General features: G+C 41.0%; 2 protein-coding genes across 2 annotated transcripts in view; one reads left to right on the forward strand and one right to left on the reverse strand.

Annotated features, from left to right (window-relative positions):
- Nucleotides 1-2,962: 2,962 nt before the first annotated feature.
- LOC147338586 (uncharacterized) lies at nt 2,963-9,640 on the reverse strand. The gene has a single exon (XM_086307586.1). The coding sequence runs from the start codon at nt 9,385-9,387 to the stop codon at nt 7,057-7,059; it is 2,331 nt and encodes a 776-aa protein (XP_086163712.1). The 5' UTR covers nt 9,388-9,640; the 3' UTR covers nt 2,963-7,056.
- A 2,835-nt stretch (nt 9,641-12,475) lies between these two features.
- The window catches only part of LOC147338587 (ATP-binding cassette sub-family C member 12-like), a 28,198-nt gene continuing 20,219 nt past the window's right edge, over nt 12,476-20,454 (forward strand). Inside the window, exons 1-13 of the mRNA XM_086307671.1 lie at nt 12,476-13,323; nt 15,021-15,157; nt 15,284-15,430; nt 15,779-15,926; nt 16,111-16,338; nt 16,829-17,002; nt 17,093-17,094; nt 17,267-17,412; nt 17,651-17,799; nt 18,015-18,122; nt 19,736-19,963; nt 20,040-20,111; nt 20,236-20,360. Coding sequence (XP_086163797.1) covers nt 13,243-13,323; nt 15,021-15,157; nt 15,284-15,430; nt 15,779-15,926; nt 16,111-16,338; nt 16,829-17,002; nt 17,093-17,094; nt 17,267-17,412; nt 17,651-17,799; nt 18,015-18,122; nt 19,736-19,963; nt 20,040-20,111; nt 20,236-20,360 — 1,745 coding nt within the window. The 5' untranslated portion in view covers nt 12,476-13,242. The remainder of the gene's footprint in view (nt 13,324-15,020; nt 15,158-15,283; nt 15,431-15,778; nt 15,927-16,110; nt 16,339-16,828; nt 17,003-17,092; nt 17,095-17,266; nt 17,413-17,650; nt 17,800-18,014; nt 18,123-19,735; nt 19,964-20,039; nt 20,112-20,235; nt 20,361-20,454) is intronic.

The raw sequence follows: 20,454 nt of genomic DNA on the forward strand, positions 1-20,454 counted from the left end.
GTAAATTATACTGCACAGTTTTCTCTCCAATAAAAGAATATTTACTGCATGAGTCTGTTTTCCATTTTATCTGAAACATTCAAGGAGATCTTTTACTGTATTTTGGTGATATTGCCCTTAAATGTGACTAAAGCTTTCATACAGTGGTGATCACGGACATAACTCTGAGATCAGTCTGACTGAACTCTGAAAATCACTGAGTGTTATTTCACAGAACCATAATTAGATTAACTCAAACGGAAACACGCGGTGTTAAACAGTAGTATAATTATCATTAACTGTCAAAGTAAGTGCGTATTTTGCTTGTTTCCGTTTCCATCAAAAATCGAATTAATAATTGTTTGATTTGTGTTGATGAAGGCCTGCCTCCTTCTCCTCACAGTCACTTTTTACGAGACCATGAGTGTGTTTCATTTTTTGTTCTGTCAGTCTTGGATGTGACTCCTGAAAAGAGATTCACCATGATTCTGGTTCTCCTTTCACAGTCAGTACTGCTGGTTTCTCTCTCAGACTGACTGAAGATGAGTGATCTGGAGTCTCCAGGATCCAGCCGTCTGTCTGTGACAGACACAAAGTAAGATACTGTCTCTAATGTACACGAAGGAAATAGAGAACATAGGTGAAATCAGTATGTAGAAACAATTACAAGTTTAAAAGGACAAGTAAGATTGAGTGGGAGAGGACTGGTTTAACAGGCTGTGAGGCTCCTGAACTCTCTGCCCCCCTCTCACGGACAATAACCATATCCAACTTCTTAATAGCAATGAACTGGTCTGCATTGGTGCATCATATCTTTATTCTCTTCCCCCTCCTGCCCCCCCCCCCTCTTTCTTAAATAGATAACTATCATATCTGATATCATATCTCACAGTACAATAATATTGAATGGGTTGCATTGTTGTATTTTGTCATGTTTCTCAGGTCTTTGTCTGAATTTCTACGAACATTATTGCTAAGGATTGTCTTATTGCATTGGAGTCACACTGGGTTAAATATGTACACTTGGGTTTTAAGGGGTATTTATTTATTATTTTCTTCTTTTTTTTGGGTTGTATGGAAGCCCCAAACGCAATTTCATTGTTCTTGACAATGACAATAAATAAATAAATACTAAATACTAAGAAGAGAAAATTCCACAGTATCCGTGCAAAAAGTTTCACTTTGAAATCTTTAAAAGAATGTGGACAAACAGGTGGACTTGGTGTCAGTGGAGTTTACTCCTGGAAGTTTGAGATTATGATGATTATTACTTCAAAAACACCTGTACAGACGTTTATCAGTCATTCCATACCAGCGCAGTGCCAAGTAACACTTTGAGGTGACTGGAGCTTTATATATAAAATGAATGCAGTCCGATCAGTTTATGAGAATAGTCAAAGTGACTTTGGTAATATTAGTTGCCAATTTTTAGTTGGTATTGGTTTGTAAGATTAGTTTAAAATGAAGACTTCATTTTAACTGAATTTTGTTACGTCTCAAGAATTTGGACGTTTAGCCTTAAGGACAAACCTAAGGAGGAGGTTGGACTTTAGAGTTGAGCCCAGAGATGTACGGCTGAGTGAGGGGCTACTTTTTGTCATCAAACTAAAAAGAAATAAAATGTAGGCTTAGAAGACACGGTTGGTTGTTTGGTTCAGCATCTCTGAATATCTTCAGAGCTGTAGAGGCTTCAGAATGTAGAAGTTTGGATGGAAACTCCAAATACTTGAAGCCCACAAGATGCATCTTTAAAAAGTCAAAAAGAAGCGAAGAATTGCTGTCGCTAAAACCAAAATAACATTTATAACAACAACAAAAGTGTATGATTTGGTAATATGATTGGAATGGAACAAATGGATTCTGAAAATCAGAGATTGAGTTTCCAAGTGAATAATGCAGCTGAAAAACTTTCCTGTTATATGAAGACTTTTAACCTGTAGTTCAGTATTGATCTGCCACAGTCAGCGAACAAAACTGCCAAAAAGGAAAAAGACATTAAGATCCTCAAAAGCTTGGCATAATATAGTCATACATTTTCACCTGAATACATCTGCCCTGTGCAAATCCGTTTCAAAGGCCTTTGCAGCTAATAATGGTCAATATATTAATTTAAAGAACACAGAAAAACAGCTGGTTCTTTTTCAGGGTTTCATAGCTTTTTTGTGTAGAATGCCAAGCTTTAATATTATAGAGATTTGCAAGTATCTACAAAGCATGATATGATGTGAAGTTCAACATCTGGGACATGTGTCCCGCTATGCATTGCAGAAAATGACTCAATCTCTTAGTACAGCAAACAAACAATGCAGGAGGGCGGGAAAATAATGGTCTCCTCTGCCGTGGCATCAGAAGTTGAGAATTGACGGGACAAAGTGTTGGGTTTCTCGTTTTGGGTTGCCGGGTCTATAGATCATAACACAGTTGAACCAAGCAAAGGAGAGGGCCCACCTGGTTTGTCTTGAGTGGCTGCTGTGAGATATGCAAGATGCTTGTGGTCAGTCAAATGATGAACAATGAGCAGGTGTTCTGCTCCCTCCCGCCAGCTAGCAGTTCCACTTCTCCCACGTCATAGTTTTGCTCAGTTCGAGAAAGACAGCAGAAGGGAAAAAGCTGCATTTTCCCTTCCTTGTTCTGGAACAAGATGAACTCCATCAACGATAAATTGTTGGGTGGTCACACACAGCTGACTGCAGCTTTCCAGTCTTATAAACAGTACATTTGTACAATGACTGAAACCAGCCCACTGGCTGTGACGTCAGTTCCTTGATCATGAATATGCAAATTGTCATGACCATTGATCAACAATCATTGATCAAAGACCATTGATCGTGGAATAATCTTCCACACTGCACCTAACGTGACAAACTGAAAGCAGTCATTGGGTGGGAAACCTTGAGGAGAACACTTTTGACCTTAGAGAAGAGCTCTGCATAGAAAATGATCAGGTTTGAACTTAGTTTGTGCAGCTGTACCTTTAACTAAGGCAAGTTCCTGCATCAACTCGTCCTGTTGTCTTTTTGAACTGTGCTTCACTATTCACTACAGATGAATGCACTGTAAACACCTGCGTGTGAGTCACTTTGGTCACTTTGACAGTTGCACTGGTAATAATAATTTTCCCTTTGTGTCCTCAGAGAGAACAGTGATGTTGGTGTGGAGGAGGAGGAGCAGTTGTCCTGCTGTGCTTTGGGTCAAGATGTCTCAGAGGATTCAGTCGCTACCAGTTGTGGCATCTCTGTCCAAAGTAAGAGTCGGTATCCGTGTGCTGATGAACACATTTTTGAAAACTTGACTTCTTGTTTTGTAGGTGCATGAAAAAGATTTCATTCGATTTTTTATGGTATAGGTTTTTTTCCTGTTTTACTTTGAATGTTGTTTCCTTTCATGTCTCACGTTAGTTTTACTTCCTGTCTTAATTATTTTTCACCTGGTTTGCTAAAGTTCAGCTGTCATGTTCCCCACCTGCTCACAATATCAGGCAATCCTCAATATATACTACTCAAAACAATCAGAGGAACACACTGAAAACATAATGGCTCTCGCGCGGAGAAAAACATGCTGGAGATCAATACTGATGCAAACTGGGTGATGTGTTAGAAACGAAAGGATTCAATTGTTTGTTGGAAATAAATGATCAAAATACTGGATACTGGCTGAATCCAAATACAAACAGAAAATCAGAGTAAAAAACGCTGCAGCAGGCTTTTCCATTTGGCTCTGATTTCATAGCAGCAGCTCAAAATGAAATAGTTTGTATGGCTGCGTGTGCTGCTGGGCCAAAAGTTTAGCTGGTCATTTGTAGATTTTTAGATGAAATAAAAAACAAAAAAAACACTCAACAAAAGATCATCTAAAGAAGAGCAGAGTTCATGTACACACTTTATTAAGCAGCTACTGTACAACAAGAACAGAATCATGTAAATGGCCAAACAACAGCAACAGTAATCCCAGGGTGTAGCACAGCAGGCAAAGAGACGCAGTAGCACAGAGAGAGTAAAGGATCACATGGAGAACAAATGGAGCGCGCTCACGAGCCCTCTCTTCGTACAGAGCCAGAAACGTCTGACCCACAGAGCTCACTAAGACGACAATAACTCGTTTTTCCCACACAGATTACATATAACATCACACTGAATGAAATTACATGTAGCAGATTACATGAACTATATAAGATGAGGATTCGCGTATTAAGCATATTCAGAACTATTTCCTTCCATTATTTTCTTGGGTTAACAGTTTTTGTTGCTTTTCTGCTATCGCTTAAATTTTATTCATATAGCACCAAGTCACAACAGCCACCTTAAGGCACTTTATAGTGTTAGGTAAAGCCTCAGTAATAAAGCCTCAGACAACTCCCTACGAGCAACGACTTGGAGACATTAAGAAAGAAGAACTCTCTCTTTGTACAGTCGAAAACTGAGACGGAACCAGGTTCAGTGACGGGCCGCCATCCACCACGACTGGTTGGAATGAGGGGAGGAGGGCAGGATAAAACCTGCAGGCTGAGAGCAAAGTGCTCCATCTATCTGATATGATACTGTGAGGCCTCTCAGATAAGATGGGGCTGTTTTATTATGGCCCTTTTTATGTGAGAAGCATTTTGAATTCAGCTCTGGATTTAACAGGGAGCCAATGATGTGAAGCCAGTATGAGGGGGATTTTCCCTCCTCTTAAAATGTCTCATTAGGAACATTTTTAACAGTTGCTTCTTGTCTCTGCTGTGACAAAAAAAAGGTTCTGATTATGAATCAAAATGTTTTAAATAAGTCACACACTGGTTATAACTTAATGCCGAAAATGTCATGTTACACGATTTACTATTTTCTGAAGCTTATTTACAATTTACAATGCTTAACACCATTCCCATCCCTCCCGTCAAAAGATAAAAGTCTGTTTTTCATGCAGTTTCACACACTAAAGACATTTCATTCTTTTTGGTTTCTTGTTGTCAATCAGCAGATGCGAGTCTGGAAGAGGTTTTAGAAGAATATAAGACCAGTCTGAGGAGGAGGTTTGAAAGTGTGACTGAAGAAACTGATAATACAGGAAGTGGAACCCTCCCGAACAGGATCTACACTGAGCTCTACATCACAGAGGGACAGAATGAAGACGTTCATAACCAACATGAGGTGATGCAGCTGGAGACAGCTTCCAAGATGGAGGCTCTTGATGACATTACAGTCAGGTGTCACGACACCTTTAAAGCCTTACCTGACCAACAGAGACCCATCAGAGTGGTTCTGACCAACAGCGTCGCTGATCAGAGACGAGCAGTACAGTCTTCTGGAGCTGCTCCATGTTTTCCATCCAACATTACAGAAGGTCACAGCAGAGAAGCTCGCTGTCTGTAAACTTTTGTTCATCTTTGACGGCCTGGATGAAAGCAGACTTGGATCATTGGATTTCACCAACGGGAAGCTGCTGTCTGATGTCACAGAGAAGTCATCAGTCAGCCAGCTGCTGACAAACCTCATCCAGGGGAATCTGCTTCCCTCGGCTCTCGTCTGGATAACTCCCCGACCTGCAGCAGCCAATCAGATCCCTCCTAGACGTGTTGACAGGGTAACAGAAGTACGAGGCTTCACTGATGCCCAGAAGGAGGAGTACTTCAGGAGGAGATTCAGTGATGAAGAGCTGTCCAGAATCATCTCCCACATGAAGACATCCAGGAGCCTCCACATCATGTGTAGAATCCCAGTCTTCTGCTGGATCACTGCTACAGTTCTGGAGCACATGTTGACTACAGAGCAGAGAGGAGAGCTGCCCAAGACCCTGACTGACATGTACTCACACTTCTTGTTGGTTCAGATGAAGAAGGGGAACAAACATGTGGGGGGACATGAAACAAGTGAGATGGCTGAAAGGAAATTTCTTCTGAATCTGGGGAGGCTGGCATTTAAACATCTGGAAAAAGGAAACACCTTCTTCTACCAAGAAGACCTAGATCAGTGTGGTCTGGATGCTACAGAGGCCTTGTTGCACACAGAAGTTTATACGGAGCTCTTTAAACAGTGTTTGTTAATCTTGAAGGTGGCTTTTATTTGTGATTCAGGTCTCAATGTCTCTTTGTGTATACTTATATGCAGAAGTAACACAAAAGAAGAAGTGGGAGCTGGCCTGACACCAGTAACTGACTTCCAGTGAAAGCTTTGGCTAATAATATTTTTTAGCGAACATTTTTCTTGTAAAACAAAGGGGGGCCTAGCAAAAAAGGTTTGGGAACCACTGCTCTACAAGGTTGGCGAAATAAAAAAAAATGTATTAACATTTTTTTATTTGGACTTTTATTAGTCCAAATTTTTTTATTTGGACTAAAAAAAATGTTCGAAGTGGACTAGGTGCTAATTTTCAGATGTCAGGTCTACATCTAGAATCAAAATGAGCACATACATAAACAACCAAAGTGAAGCATTAAGACAAAACATAGTAACGTCAAACAGCGTCCACACATTTTGCCACAAATACATGCAAAACAACTAAATTGGGCCACAAAAGTGATGTAAATTGACCAAACTAAGACACAAATCAGACAAAAACAGATGCAGGATGATCACAAACAGACACGTCGGCTACAAACTGATGCAAAATGACTAAAATCACACGTGTAACACTTTCTACATATTTGACAACAGAAGAAAAACACAAACAAACTTGGAATGCATTTTTAATTTGGATTTTTTTTATTTCATGCCGAATTAGATATTTTAAAAATCAAGCCAAAGTCTCCTCCCTGTTTGTACTGTAAGGTCAAAGCCCTACTGTACTACAGAGAACCCCAACAATCAAATGATCCCCCTCTGAGCAAGCACGAGGCGACTGTGGGGAAGAAAAACTCCCTTTAACAGGAAGAAACTTCCAACGGAACCGGGCTCAGAAGGGACGGCCATCCGCTGCGACCGGTTGGGGGGATGGAAATCAAAAGGAGACGAGATGGCGTGAACTACAGTTCTAAAATTTGGATTTGAGGGCTGATCCCAAAATTTTATGGTGATGCTTTTAAAAAAAGGATTTGGTGCTAAAAGTCTGCTTCAAGATTTTAAAAGAAGCAGGGCAGTGGGAAAAGCCAAAATGGTCATTTTAATGATCTCTGGCTTTAGTGAACCACCTGAAGGGTTTTAGCAATGTTTTTCCCACCGCAGAAAAAAACCTGGATATTTTGGACGTCTTTGGGGGACCCGGGATGACTCCGAGAGTGATTTTTAGATGTCTAATCAGAGCCTCATCAAAAGATGAATCATTTGCCATCAAAGCCTTTAAGACATTGTCTGGGGAGCCAAACTCCTTGATGAGGCGTTTGGCTATTTTCTTGATGAACTTTGTCTTGTCATTTGTCAGACTTGTGGCAGACGCTGTGCTGCTGAGTTCAGGCTGCATTAGATTGCTCAGACGATTGATGACCGTGTCTATTTCTTTTGTAGTAGTTGCGATCCGAGCAGCAAACTTTTGGGTCTCAGGTTTAGATTTATAGATGACTCTCATGATAAGGAGCAACGCAAGGTCATTGTAAATTTTCTCAACATCAGAAGATGAACCTGACACAGAATCCATCTCTGATATTTTGGAGGAATCTTTGAGAGAGTGTTTCAGGCTCAAGGCTCCAGATGATTTATCTGGAGAAATGCTCCCAGGTTGTGGCATTTGAGGTGACTTGTCAGATGCCACAGAGCATTTATCTGGAGAAATGCTCCCAGGTTTTGGTGTTGGAAGTGATGCACCAGATTCTTTTCCTCTGCCATCTGAATCAGGGCTTTTTTCCTGTGTTGTGGTCTGTGTTCTTTTAATAAAGTTGTGGATGTCTTCCAGGGCCCCAGAAATCTTGTCCATTTGAATCATTTGATCTTTCTCTTCATTGCAGAAGAGTAAAAGCTTCTGCAAAAACCTTTCTACTGTGTCATCTATGAGGACATAGAGGACTTCAGCAGAAATGCGACGCTTTGAGCCCTGTACTGATTTCGGAGTCCTGGAGATGACCGTGTCTGAGAGGGACCTACCCATTAGAGGTATGGGGATTTGATAGCCTCGATCCACCGTAAGTAGATCAAACAGGTTTGCCACTAAGTCCTCCGTAAAATTCCTGATATGCCCACTATTTTTAAAGTCCCCCAAGGTCTTATCGATGAGGAAGAGTTCTTCTTTCTTCGTTAATTTGTCAAATAACTGATTAACGTCTGATCTAATGACGTTAAAGTCGACTGAAGAAGAACGTTTAATTGCGGTTCCCAGGCTTGCCGTATGTCGAGAAGGGGAGCGATGAGCCTCTGTACTCTGGGGAGCAGCCGTTTCAGGTACTGACCCTGGGAGAATGAAAACTATACTTTCATTGGAGGGCGCAGTTTCCTTCTTGGGGTGGCTGCAAATGTTTTGTAGACAAACAAAATGTTTCCTGTTTGCCTTTATTCTTTTTTTCAGCTCTGTTTTCATTTTTTCAAATTGTTTTTTTGCAAACATGGAAAAGTTGTGTTTGCGTGCTTTGAGCCTGGCGTGTGAGGTGGATGGCACACATTTGGAGAAGAAGTGTCTCACCTTGTGGATAATTAAGCCTGCATTAAAGGCAGGTTTGGGTAAGTTACATTTCTCACAGAGCTCTTCACTGCTTGAATCCATGTTAGCAAGTATCTCACCTACGATGTCAGCTGCAACCATTTCTACTGGGGTTGGAGCCTGGATACTTTGTGTTTCTGCAGTGGGTTTTATTTTGCTTTGTGCTGTTAGAGCTGATTCTTCTGGGAGCTCATCTTTATCTTTTCCTGTCATCTCTCCATCTGAGCTCCTTGTTGACAGAATAACAGAAATCTCTGCGATTGCTGATTGCACTGATATTTTTGAACCAGTACGTTCTGTACTGGAATGAGACCCATTTGTCCCACACTGGCAGCGCAGCTTACATGCTGCATACCTTTTCAGGCATGAGGCAGCGCAACAAACCATGCGGTGTAGTTTCTTAATACTACTAAATTTGCCACTAACATAAACGGCAGGGTCTACTGGGAAATCGGGGCTTTTTTCAATCAGTGCAATGGTTGAGCTGACCTTTTCTGAGATCTCTTCCTCAACCATCAGCGTCAGCTTGTCAGCGCTCTTATCTTGCTGTTTTGAGACATTAAGAGCGCCGGCGATGGCAGCTGAGATCGAGTCTCCGAGGGACACCCTTATTTTCCCCTCATCCATAAACTCTTCCCTTATCATGGGTTCCTGAATAACAGGAAGGGCTATTTCCAGGATGCTGGCAGAGGCGATCTGAATGATTTCAGAAATCATATCAGCGAGCACGGCATGGATGCTGGAGTCGCATTTTCCATTTTCTATAATGCTCCACTGAACTTCAGAGAGCCTTTCAAAGCACCTGTTGATTGGCGGGATAATCTGGTCTGGTGTGACCACGATTGAATTTTCGTTGATGGTTTCCATTGTTGTGTCACAAATTAGATTTTCTCCGTTTGAGCGTGTGAGAATTTTCTTGTATTACAGAGCGCCGACTGCTGAACGTTTTGCAAACAGATGAGCATCGAGTTCTGATTTTTCTGTCTGAGAGCCGTTATTTATAGGCTCGGTTGTCTGTGACGTTACTGACAGACCAGCGCGAACGCCTTTGATCTGCCAGTGACGTCACAAGAAACGCACGCGGAGAGGCGGCGTTCCTTGCGCGCTCTCACAGATTTGAATGACGCTTTGGAGTAGTGATGGGATTTCCGGCTCTTTTTAGAGATCCGGCTCTTTCGGTTCGGCTCACTAAAAAGAGCCGGCTCTTTCGGCTCCGAACCGGCTCTTCAGGTTGTTTTGTTGCTTTAATTAATTTATTATTAACAATAATATAAAATTATGCACAAAAGGAATTACTAACGTAAAAAGTGGTTTTATTTATATATGTTTATATATAAATATATGCGGTGGCCCCTAGAGACAAAACACGTACAAACTCCAAAACACATTTCTAGCATGAACTGAACTTCCAAAGCAGAGCTACTAGATCACTTAAATTACACAATTGAAAGCATGTGTGTATTGTTTGTGTATTTATACACAGGCACTCATATATATATTCAAATAATTTAAAAAAAAGTTCATTTACCTGTTATTACCACACACCAAATCCGGTCGTTGGTACTTGCTGGCTTGTGTAGCCACAAGATAACAAAGGCTCAACACTGCGCCCAGCATCCTGGAGCACTTCTGTTGTCTTTTGTACGTGTTTTGAGTTTTTATGTGCTTCTGAGTTTTTATATGCTTCTGAGTTTTTACGTGCTTCGGAGTTTGTACGTGTTTTTACGTGTTTTGGCGTTTTTACGTGTTTTGGAGTTTGTACGTGTTTTTACGTGTTTTGGAGTTTTTACGTGTTTTGGAGTTTGTACGTGTTTTTACGTGTTTTGGAGTTTTTACGTGTTTTGGAGTTTGTACGTGTTTTTACGTGTTTTGGAGTTTGTACATGCTTCAGAGTTCGTACGTGATTTGAAGTTTGTATGTGCTTTGTCTCTAGGGGCCACCGTAAATATACTTTTATTTATTCACTCCACATAAAATGTAATAAATAAATCATATAATACAAAAATCAACTATTCACATTTCAAGTTTTAACTATTTAAATTTTCAGCTTTTTCCTTTCACAAATTTAAAGTGAAAAGAACACAAAACACTGCAAACCACAACACAATTAAATATAAATTATAATATGAAAACTAAAAGAACATGCATATTCTCTGTCATATGGACCTGCATGAATAAACTTTCTCAATCCTTTATCATCTGCAACCGAAAATAGTTGTGGATGATTACTATACCTTTCTAATGTTGTTGTCCCTGCCTCTCTTTCTCTCTCTCTGGCTCTGTTCCTGTGCTACTGAGTGTAACTACCGCCCCTCCCCCTCTGCCCAGCGTAAAGCACAAGGCTCGCGTGCAGAGTGAAGCGGAAAAAAAGTGCGAGAGAGAGGCTGAGAGAAAGGAAAAAAAAAAAACCCCCACGTGACGGCTCGCGATAAGGAGCCGGCTCGCGTCGTTCACGTCAAAGAACCGGCTCTAAGAGCCATTTCGTTCGCGAACGACCCATCACTACTTTGGAGTTGACGGCACGCCGCAATGCATTGTGGGAGCCCGGCACCATTTTCGGGGTCTACGAATCAAAACAAACACGCTGTGTTGGAACGACGATTACAAGATGCTTATAAGCAGTTCCTGACCCACCAGGATTCATTGGAATCATAGGTTGGAGGACGTTTTGGGGAAATGGCCGACTGTCGAAGCGGAGAAGAAATAAACTCTTAAAAGTTAGTTCTGGGTTTTTATCCCACTTCATATATACACCAGGACACATGTTAGCATAATGAAAGAATTGTAGAATTAGGTGGAGTCAACAACAACAGCATAGTGCAGTCATATCACAAATGTTAGCATAATGAAAAAGTCCTACAAAGTCAAATTTAGCTAGCCTTCGGCTAAGTTACGTGACGTTAGTGATATCGCCACTTAACGCGGCTCTTTGGTCGGTTAGTTAGTTTAGGTTTGTGCCGAAGCTGGGTCTGTTTGTCAGTGTGAAGCCAAACGTGCTTTAACGTTTTAGGAAACACCGAGCAGACGGCTCATACTTGCCAACATTCAAAGGGCTGTTGGGGGGGGGGGGCAAATATATTTTACAGTGTTTATTTATTCGACAAAATACGTTAAATGTCACCGTTATTATTGGCTGGCCGGAAACAGCGGGGGTGTCCAAATTCAGAGGCTGCTTCCACCTGAGGACCCGCCTTCGCGGTCTAAAGAAAGCCGCGTAGTACGTCACGAGCTCCCTCGGTGGAGTGAAACTGCGTCTGCTCCTTGCTGTCTAAAATATAACCGGGCGCTGGCGTCAATTCTCCACCGTCTCACACTTTGTTTAATCAGTTTTCTGTTTGACGTTTATTCAGCTTTGTGAAAACCCCAGAGGACCCCTCCCGAGGGATTAATAAAGTTACATTTAATTAGGGTTGCCAACCGTCCCTTAAAAAACGGAATCGTCCCGTATTTAGAAACAAAAGTACACGTCCCGTATTGAGCTAATAAGGGACGCACTTTGTCCCGTAATCCAGTGAGAATCAAAAGTAGTCTATAAATGTTTATGGAATTAACACTTTGTTTGAAAACATAATTCCCAGCCCCTCTCCTGCTTTGTGACCAATGAGCTGACAGCACACTTATGACAATTCGAGTATGACAATTCAGATTACCGCTCATCTCATTGGTCGAGGAAAGGTCGCTTACGGAGAAAATACCGGAAGACAACAGATGACCACAACAAGAAGCATGGCCAACAGGGAAACAAACGCCGACACTGCGGTGCAAGTCTCGGACGACAGTACACCTAAAGCTGGGCAGACACTGTGCGATTTTTTCAGTGATGTTATTCAGCTCCTGCTCAAACTGCACGATTGACTCGCAGGGGTTAGAAGTTGGTAGGTCACGATGCAGGTCTCACACTATACCACCCGATGCTCTGATGCGACCTGAGTGCTCACACTGTGCCTCCATAAAATGAAGGTTATAACAGAAAATCTGTCGCTCCCTCTCCCTCTCTGTCTTTCACTCACACAGACACACCACCACCATCAACTTTGCTAAATTGCTAATGAAAAACATTGATCAGGCAGCTGTGATTAAGCAGCAGTGTAAATCCAACTATTTTCACGGTTGTTGTGGTCGTGATCATTTTGTGAGGCCACATGGAAAAGGCTCGGATGAGCTTTCCAAAGTTCTACAAGTTGTGCCTCCATCGCTTGTGTCCAGATCACACGCTGCACAGCCGAGCTGCACCGTCTTTTTCACCGACGTTTACCTGTTTGCGCGTGAGCAGTGTGAGCGGCTCACGAGCGATTGATGATCGGGAGCTGCTCGAGGGGTTAATCGCTTCTCGTTACCCCACGTATACTACACGATGCACGATGAAGGCCGATCACCAAATCGGTCGCACGACTCATAAATCGTCTCAAAATGGGCCAAAAATCGCACAGTGTAAGCCCAGCATTAGAGCAGCAATGTTTGTTCGCCCAGAGAAAGAAAAAAAGGCTGCGTAAGATAAGATAACCTTTATTAGTCCCACACGTGGGAAATTTGTTTTGTCACAGCAGGAAGTGGACAGTGCAAAAGTTATGACGCAAAAATTAGAATACAATAAGAATAAATACAGGGAGGAATGGGAAAAGGAAACCACTGGGCTGGGAACATGCACGATAACACCTATAAAGCGCACTGCACTGTGTGCCGGCGCACTTTTTCCATAGGCATGCTTCTAGTGGTGGGCACATGAAGAACATGAGGGGCGTGAAAGCTCGGGGAACCCTTAACCATTTTTTTGTCCACCAGGCCACGGCAGAAGCAGATATGGTATGTAAACACTGGTTTATTTTTTAAACCCTCTGGTTAAGGTTAATATGGGCATGTGCAGTGAATATCAGCGCTATGTGGCCAGAAGTGTGATAATATAATTTATTTTGTGTAATAAACAACTGCAAGGATAGATGATTACAACAAATAGATCACTAATACATAAAAGTAATACATAGATTAATAATGATGATGAGTTATGATGCGTAATCATGGGAACAAGTGGGTTTACAAACAGGAGCAGCTGATTAGCATTAGAAAAGCTGAAATAATACCTCAACTGAAGCCAATTGTACTAAATGCACTATATGTGCACTGTTACAAGAATATTTTTGTTGTATTGCTTTCTATTAATTTATATAATTTTAAGTTAAGCAGGGCAGAGTTCTTTTAAAGAAAGATTTACTTATATTCTCAAAAGTTAAGCATGACAGGCTTCTGTTTAAGAAAGAGACCTGTTTTACTGTGTTAATGTTGTCATTTTGAGCTAAAAATAAATGGCTAAATGATCATTTGTTTCCCATATGGTCATATCACAAAGAATATGCATCTGCTTAAATCAAATTCAAGTCAAATGGTTAAAAAAATAATTTCACACACAAAAAAAAGAGCTACCACACTGGGAAGGGTGAAGACAACTGGGTTGCCCGGCCCTGGCCACGAGGTGTCCCTTATTTATTTTTCAGGGAGTTGGCAACCCTACATATATGCCACATAGCTGCAGAAAAGGCTAACATTGTTATATTTTTACAAAAAAAACCAGCTGAACATGAGAGGTTTTTGGACAAAGTTTGTGTTCTCCATTCTTTAAGCACCGGTTCGAGCACCGTTTAAGCACCGGCACCGTTTCAAAAGTACCGATTTGGCACCGGTATCGGATAAAACCTAAACGATACCCATCCCTAGTCGTGAACCAGCTTCCTGAAAGTTGGTGGTTTTAGTGAAGCCGCGTAATGACAAGACGCTTTGGGAGCGCTGAGCTTTGTTTTTAGAACAGGCCCGGTGTTTTGGCACAACACCGAGCTGAGCGATGTAGATGGGGCCATACTCACACAAACCAAAAACTAAACACCAGTAATGTTCCCTCTAAGCTGCGCAATTGCGCACTGCTGGCACGGTCTCTGCGCACAGAAAATCTGCGTTGCGCACAAAAAAAATCTAACCTGAATTGAAATTAAAATTAATACTTTAACAATTCTGTTGTGCAGTGTTAGTCAGTAAGTGGCTGCTTCCGTATGGGATACGTGTCATCGACCTGAGCAGCCCAGTTCTCTGGGTTTTGCTTACGTCGCCGGGGAAGGGCTGCTTGCATTTAAATAAATAAAGAAATGAATAAATAAATAAAGGGACAAAAATTAAATCAAAGAAAAGGAGAGCATGGCGTAATAACACGATGAAGAGCTGTTTGATTTGCATGTAGTATAAATAAAAATAGGTGTTCACTTTTTTCTCTGCTTGGAAAATGTTTAAATAATTTCACTTGTGTCAGTTTGATTAATTTTGGTTGTTTAGGACATGACGAGGTAGTTAGTTTTATGTTTTCTGATCATGTTTCCATATCTACTAAAATTGTAATTAGGAAGTACAATTAATTGTTAGTTAGTTTAGATGTCTTTTTTTTCATTTTGTTTCCAGATTTGTTACTTGGACTGAGCTTATACACCTTTCTGTCTGTCTTTGTTTTTCTGCCTCTTTAGGGAGAAGAATTGGGACCTGTGTCTCTTGCCTCAGAAGATACAGATAATGACAACAGGGAAATACCCCATCCTTGCCCATTTGGAAAATACCGACGGAGCTTGGAGACCCTTATACCCTTCCGCTGTTCCTCACCAGAGTCAGTTTCATTGATGAAAGAGAAATTGCTAAATGTAACCTGTCTGCCAAATAAGTTACTTTCTTTGATATAGAATGTCTTCCTTGTACAGTACTCATTTGCTTTTGCTTTTTTTGTCTTGTCCAGGTCCCACGCTGTAGATAATGCAGGTTTAATATCATCTTCAGTCTTTCTGTGGATGATCCCCAAAATGTGGGCCATGTTCAAGAATGGGCTGGATACATCCGACCTACACCTGTCTCCTTTTGATGTAGCAGACATTAGCGCAAAAAGGTCTCTCTTTGCAGATTCACATTTTTCGGTTGTTGTTTAAGGCATTCGCAGAATCTAACATTTCAATGGATGATGCATTTTGTTTACAAAGGGGGTAAACAAGCATGTGGGAAAGAAACCTCAGACGAAAGAGATGATGCACAACGAGGAACAAAGAAAGGGCTTTATTAGAAATATTAAGAGGAATAGACAGAAACCCAAAGTAGGTCTGCTTGGGACATGACGCACCATTAATGTAGCTGCTGAAATTTGCACCTTGAAGATAAGTCAAAGGAATGAGGCTGACTTGTCAAAATTAAATGCTAGACAATTTTTAGTGTACATGATTTGATTGTGAGTGTTTTGCAGGCTCCAGAGGCTATGGAATGAAGAAGTGGCAAGGAGAGGCTTGGAGAATGCCTCACTGATTCGGGTGACTCTTCGTTTTCAAAGAACTAGACTGATTCTGTCCGCCCTCGTTTCCATTCTTGCCATGGTGGCGGCCTTTTTGGGGCCGGTGAGTTGTCGTCATCTGTATTTTCAGACTTTGTGACGTTCTGATGTTTGCCTAAATGTTTTATTTATTATAAATCAAATTTGACTTCAAGAAATAGTGGTTCATACTCTGTAAACAGTTTCTAATCGCTTTTTTAGAATTTCTACTCTCTGAAGTGTATCAAGCATTTTGTCTGTCCCTTCAGGCGGTCGTCGTTTATAAGATCTTAGACTACGTTTGCGACCCAGGAGAAACCAGTGGTGTTGGTTTGGCCTTTGCTTTGTTCACCACAGAGTTTCTCAAAACTTCCATGATATCCTTGCAGTGGGCATTAACACTGCATACGGCCATCAGACTGAAAGGTGCCTTATGCTCTTTGGGCTTCCAGAAAGTCACATCTCTGCGAGTACTTGGCGACATGTCAAACGGAGAGGTAAAGACTGGTTTACACACACAGAGAATTCACTTTACCTGCACTGCTGTGAAAAGTGGCCTAGTCAAAGTCTAGACTTGAATCTAACTGAGATGTGTTGGCATCAGTAAGTCTTTCATGCTTGAAAATCCTCCAATGTGGCTGAATTACAACAATTCTGTTGAGAAGAGTGGGCCAAAATTCCTTCGGGACTCATTCCCATTATTACAAATGTTTGATTGCGGTTCTTCCTCTCAAGGGTGGCATAACCACCTATCACTTTTTCATGTATGGACAGGTACATTTGGAGAACTTCACCTTCATAAATTAAAGCACAATTTAAACACTTTGTATTTATTTTGGTAATTTTTGTCTAATATTAAGATTTGTTTCATCCTAAAGAAATGCATGAGACAATAAGATACTTTTTCAGTAAATCTTCTCACATTTGGTGTATTATGAAAAACAGGTGAAATATAAGGTTTCGTTTTCTCATTTTTCTTTCATCTAGATTCTTAATATTTTGACAAATGTTGGACACAATGTTTTTGAGGCAGTTGTGAATGGGAGCTTTGTGATGTCCACCCCTGTACTCTTTGTTGCGGGCATTTGTTATGCCTGGAACATTCTGGGCTACACTGCAATTATTGGAGTCCTCATCTACGTCATCTGTATTCCCATTGAGGTATGTACATGAAGTTAATAAAGTGAGATAGATAAATACAAAAAGGGCTCTGATTGAGGTAAGCATTACAGTCAATGTTGTAATGTAAAGTTGTAATGTAGATAAACTATGAAAGAATTTGCCCAAACGTAATATTGGGCATGTAGTTTAATATGCTGAAACCTGTGCTGTGAGGTCTAAGTCATCATTGAGGAATACCCTTACCTTCTACTTTTGGAATCTTGGCAATCAGGGGACTAATCATTTTTTCTTCTTCTTTTCTAGTATCTTGGCATATCTCATAAATGTATTCAAGACAAAAGCAATGGTAATAAAAGACAAACGTGTTCATACAATGACTGAGATTCTCAACAGCATTAAGCTAATCAAGATGTACGCCTGGCAAGAATCTTTTGAGATGAAAATTGCAGGTAAATCGAGCAGCTGTTTCCCATTTGGCAGCACTTTCCATTTATCTAGTAATATCGCATATCACACGCATTATTTATAGACTCCCATTTGTTTAGATACAAAATCAGGCATGTAATCTTGTTACTAGATGCAAAAGAGATGATGTGAAATGTTTGAGTGCTATGGATGTGTGTTAGGGTGCGTCTACAAAGAATGATGAAAGTAACAGACTAGGCAAACAAACTTTCTTTCTTACAGAGTTGAGGAAACTTGAAAAGAAACTAGTACAGAAGATCCTTGAAATCCAGATTATTAATGGCAGCTTGACCATGGCCATCAGCACCATTGCCACTGTTTTCACCTTTCTCATCCACACTTTGTTGGGGTTACCACTGAAAACATCTGATGTAAGTAGTAGCACAGCTCTGTAACAATATTATGCAGTAACACAGCCTCTGTTAGCATTTCCACTCGGTGATTTGGAGAAGTTGTGAGTAGAGATGAACTGAGAAGAAAACTGCGAGAATTTTGTAAGAAGGCTTGGTCTACTGACAGAAAAGGTCTAACATATAAATTGAGGATTGTTGTGTTGTGAGATTATAGTGCAATATTTTCTTCCCAGGCTTTTACTGTTGTTGCCATCTTCACCTCCATGAGGTTCACCTTTGCTCTCATGCCGATTGCTGTGAAGGCCCTCACTGATGCTTTTGTGTCACTAAAACAACTTAGGGTAAGCTCTTCTTTTTGGTAGTAGTAGTGGTAGTAGTAGTAGTAGTAGTAGTAGTAGTAGCGTTTCCACTTGTTATGGTCTTTCTGTTCATTATTAAGTTTTCTTTAATACACTTTTATCACTGTCTAAGGAGCTTGGAAAGAAAAGTGTCTGGACTTCTTGAACACGTTTCACCTCTCATCTGAGAAGCTTCTTCAGTTCTAGGGTCAAATGGTGGAGAGTCCCAGATTTAAGCCCTGTGGGAGTGTCCCCCCCCCCCCAAGAGGGATAATGAAACCCCCAAATGATCAATGGTCATGAGAATTTGCATAATTAAGATTAAGGAACTGACCTCCCAGCCCATTGTTCCTTCAGTGGGCTGGTTTCAGTCATTATGCAAATGTACTGTTTATAAACTTGGGGAAACCTGCAGTCAGCTGAGACTGAAGAAGTCACTTGGATGAGTGACGAAACGTTTCTACCACTTAAAGAACTTAAAGAAGTCCAGACGCTTTTCTTTGCAAGCTCCTTTGACTACGATGACCTGGATGACTGAGAACCTTCACAGACATGTTTCTACCACTAAACGCTACGTCCAGATGAACAGAATCAACTTTTGGAGACCCCCTAATGATCCTCTACCTAATCACACGAACCAAGGTGTGAAAGCGGGCGTGGGTCACAATCAGCCAAGGTTTCGGGTGAGCTCATTGTGAAACCTAGCCCCACCCTATCATGGGATTTCCTGAGGTCAAATAGCCCAGTGGACATAGATGGCTTCTTTCACTCCTCTTTCAAACATCTGTCCTCTATTTCCAAAATGTGAACATTGGCATCCTTGAAAGAGTGACCTTTGTCCTTTACATCCTGGCCCAGAAGCTTCTCGGATGAGAGGTGAAACGCGTTCAAGCAACTTAAAGAAGTCCAGACACTTTTCTTTCCAAGCTCCTTAGACTACGATGACTGAGAACCTTCAGACACACTTTTATCACTATTGTAATATAAGTACAATTTAAGCATTGCTTACTTGTGAAGTATTTCTATGGAAAATAATTGGTTTTGCAAGGCAGCAACTCATTTAGACATGTAGACACAGTCAAGATGACCTGATGGAGCTCATCCAGTCAGATCAGGGGATGGTACAATACCACTAAACATCAAAATGTTGCTTACCATTGTAAAAAAGAGTAGAATGCCTGTCTATAGGATAAGATAACTGCTGACCTAGCTAAGTTTGCCCTGCAGACCTACCCTGTGGCCACACTTTGACTTGTTTCCCTACCATACCTGTGCCACAGACTTTAGGTAGAGTCATAGTTATTATGTGTCCTTTTTGAATTTCATTATTCCTTTTGCATTGATGCCAGACTAAATGTAAAGGAGTAGTCTCACACTCACCACACACTCATGTGAACCTCTCCAAATCTTGTCCTCTACAAACCAGTGAAAAAGGCCATGCTGCTAATCACAAGCTGGATTTGTATTAATCATGATGCTTTTAGGACTTGCAGTACAGTATTTTAATTCATAATCTTTTTAGTTTTGTTAAAGTTGTTACTGCCATGGATCTTAGAAATCTGAAAAGCAAAATTGGTAAAAACCTGAATGATGTAAATGCACTGTGACTGTTTCAGAAAATCTTACTCATCCAGAATCCTGAGCCTTACCTGACGCAGATAGCAGGCAGTAATTCTGCTGTAGTGATGAGAAATGCTACACTTTCATGGACCAAACGCAGCCAGTCAGAGTCACCGCCCAGAGCAGCTAATGAGGTGACGGAACACAATATGGACGTGCCTTCTCCGAATGAAAATGTTGAGACCTTACCAACCCTCAGAAACATCTCTTTTACACTACCCAAGGTGTGATCAAATAATAACTGAAGTTATCAAGACCCCGCTGGATATGAAATGATTATCTCTGTGATATTTCCTGAAGGGAAAACTGCTTGGTGTTTGCGGGAATGTGGGTAGCGGAAAGACGTCACTGATTTGCAGCATTTTGGAGCAGGTTTGTTTCTTTTGTATGCTCTATTGTTTTGTATCTGTCTGCATTTATTCACATTATGTTTTTACTATTTCTAACTTTACATTACAGTGACATTAGTTTTTTGGCCTGCTCACTTTCCTTTTAGATGTACCTTCTTCAGGGCTCCATCACAGCTGATGGGACATTTGCGTACGTTTGCCAGCAGGCCTGGATTTTTCATGGAACTGTTCGAGAAAATATTCTCATGGGGGAACCTTTTGATCAGGCCAGGTAAGTTAAATCCATCTTCTTGCATTTATGGCTGCCATCTCCTCCTTGTCAACCACCACTTTGTCTGTATAGTTAATCGAGGCCCTTTCGAACT

Source organism: Aulonocara sp. 'chitande type north' Nkhata Bay, linkage group LG1 (genome assembly GCF_057382095.1).
Source record: "Aulonocara sp. 'chitande type north' Nkhata Bay isolate Kocher_YH1m ecotype deep benthic linkage group LG1, A_spYH_male_GT1.1, whole genome shotgun sequence".
Classification (NCBI taxonomy): Eukaryota; Metazoa; Chordata; class Actinopteri; order Cichliformes; family Cichlidae; genus Aulonocara; species Aulonocara sp. 'chitande type north' Nkhata Bay.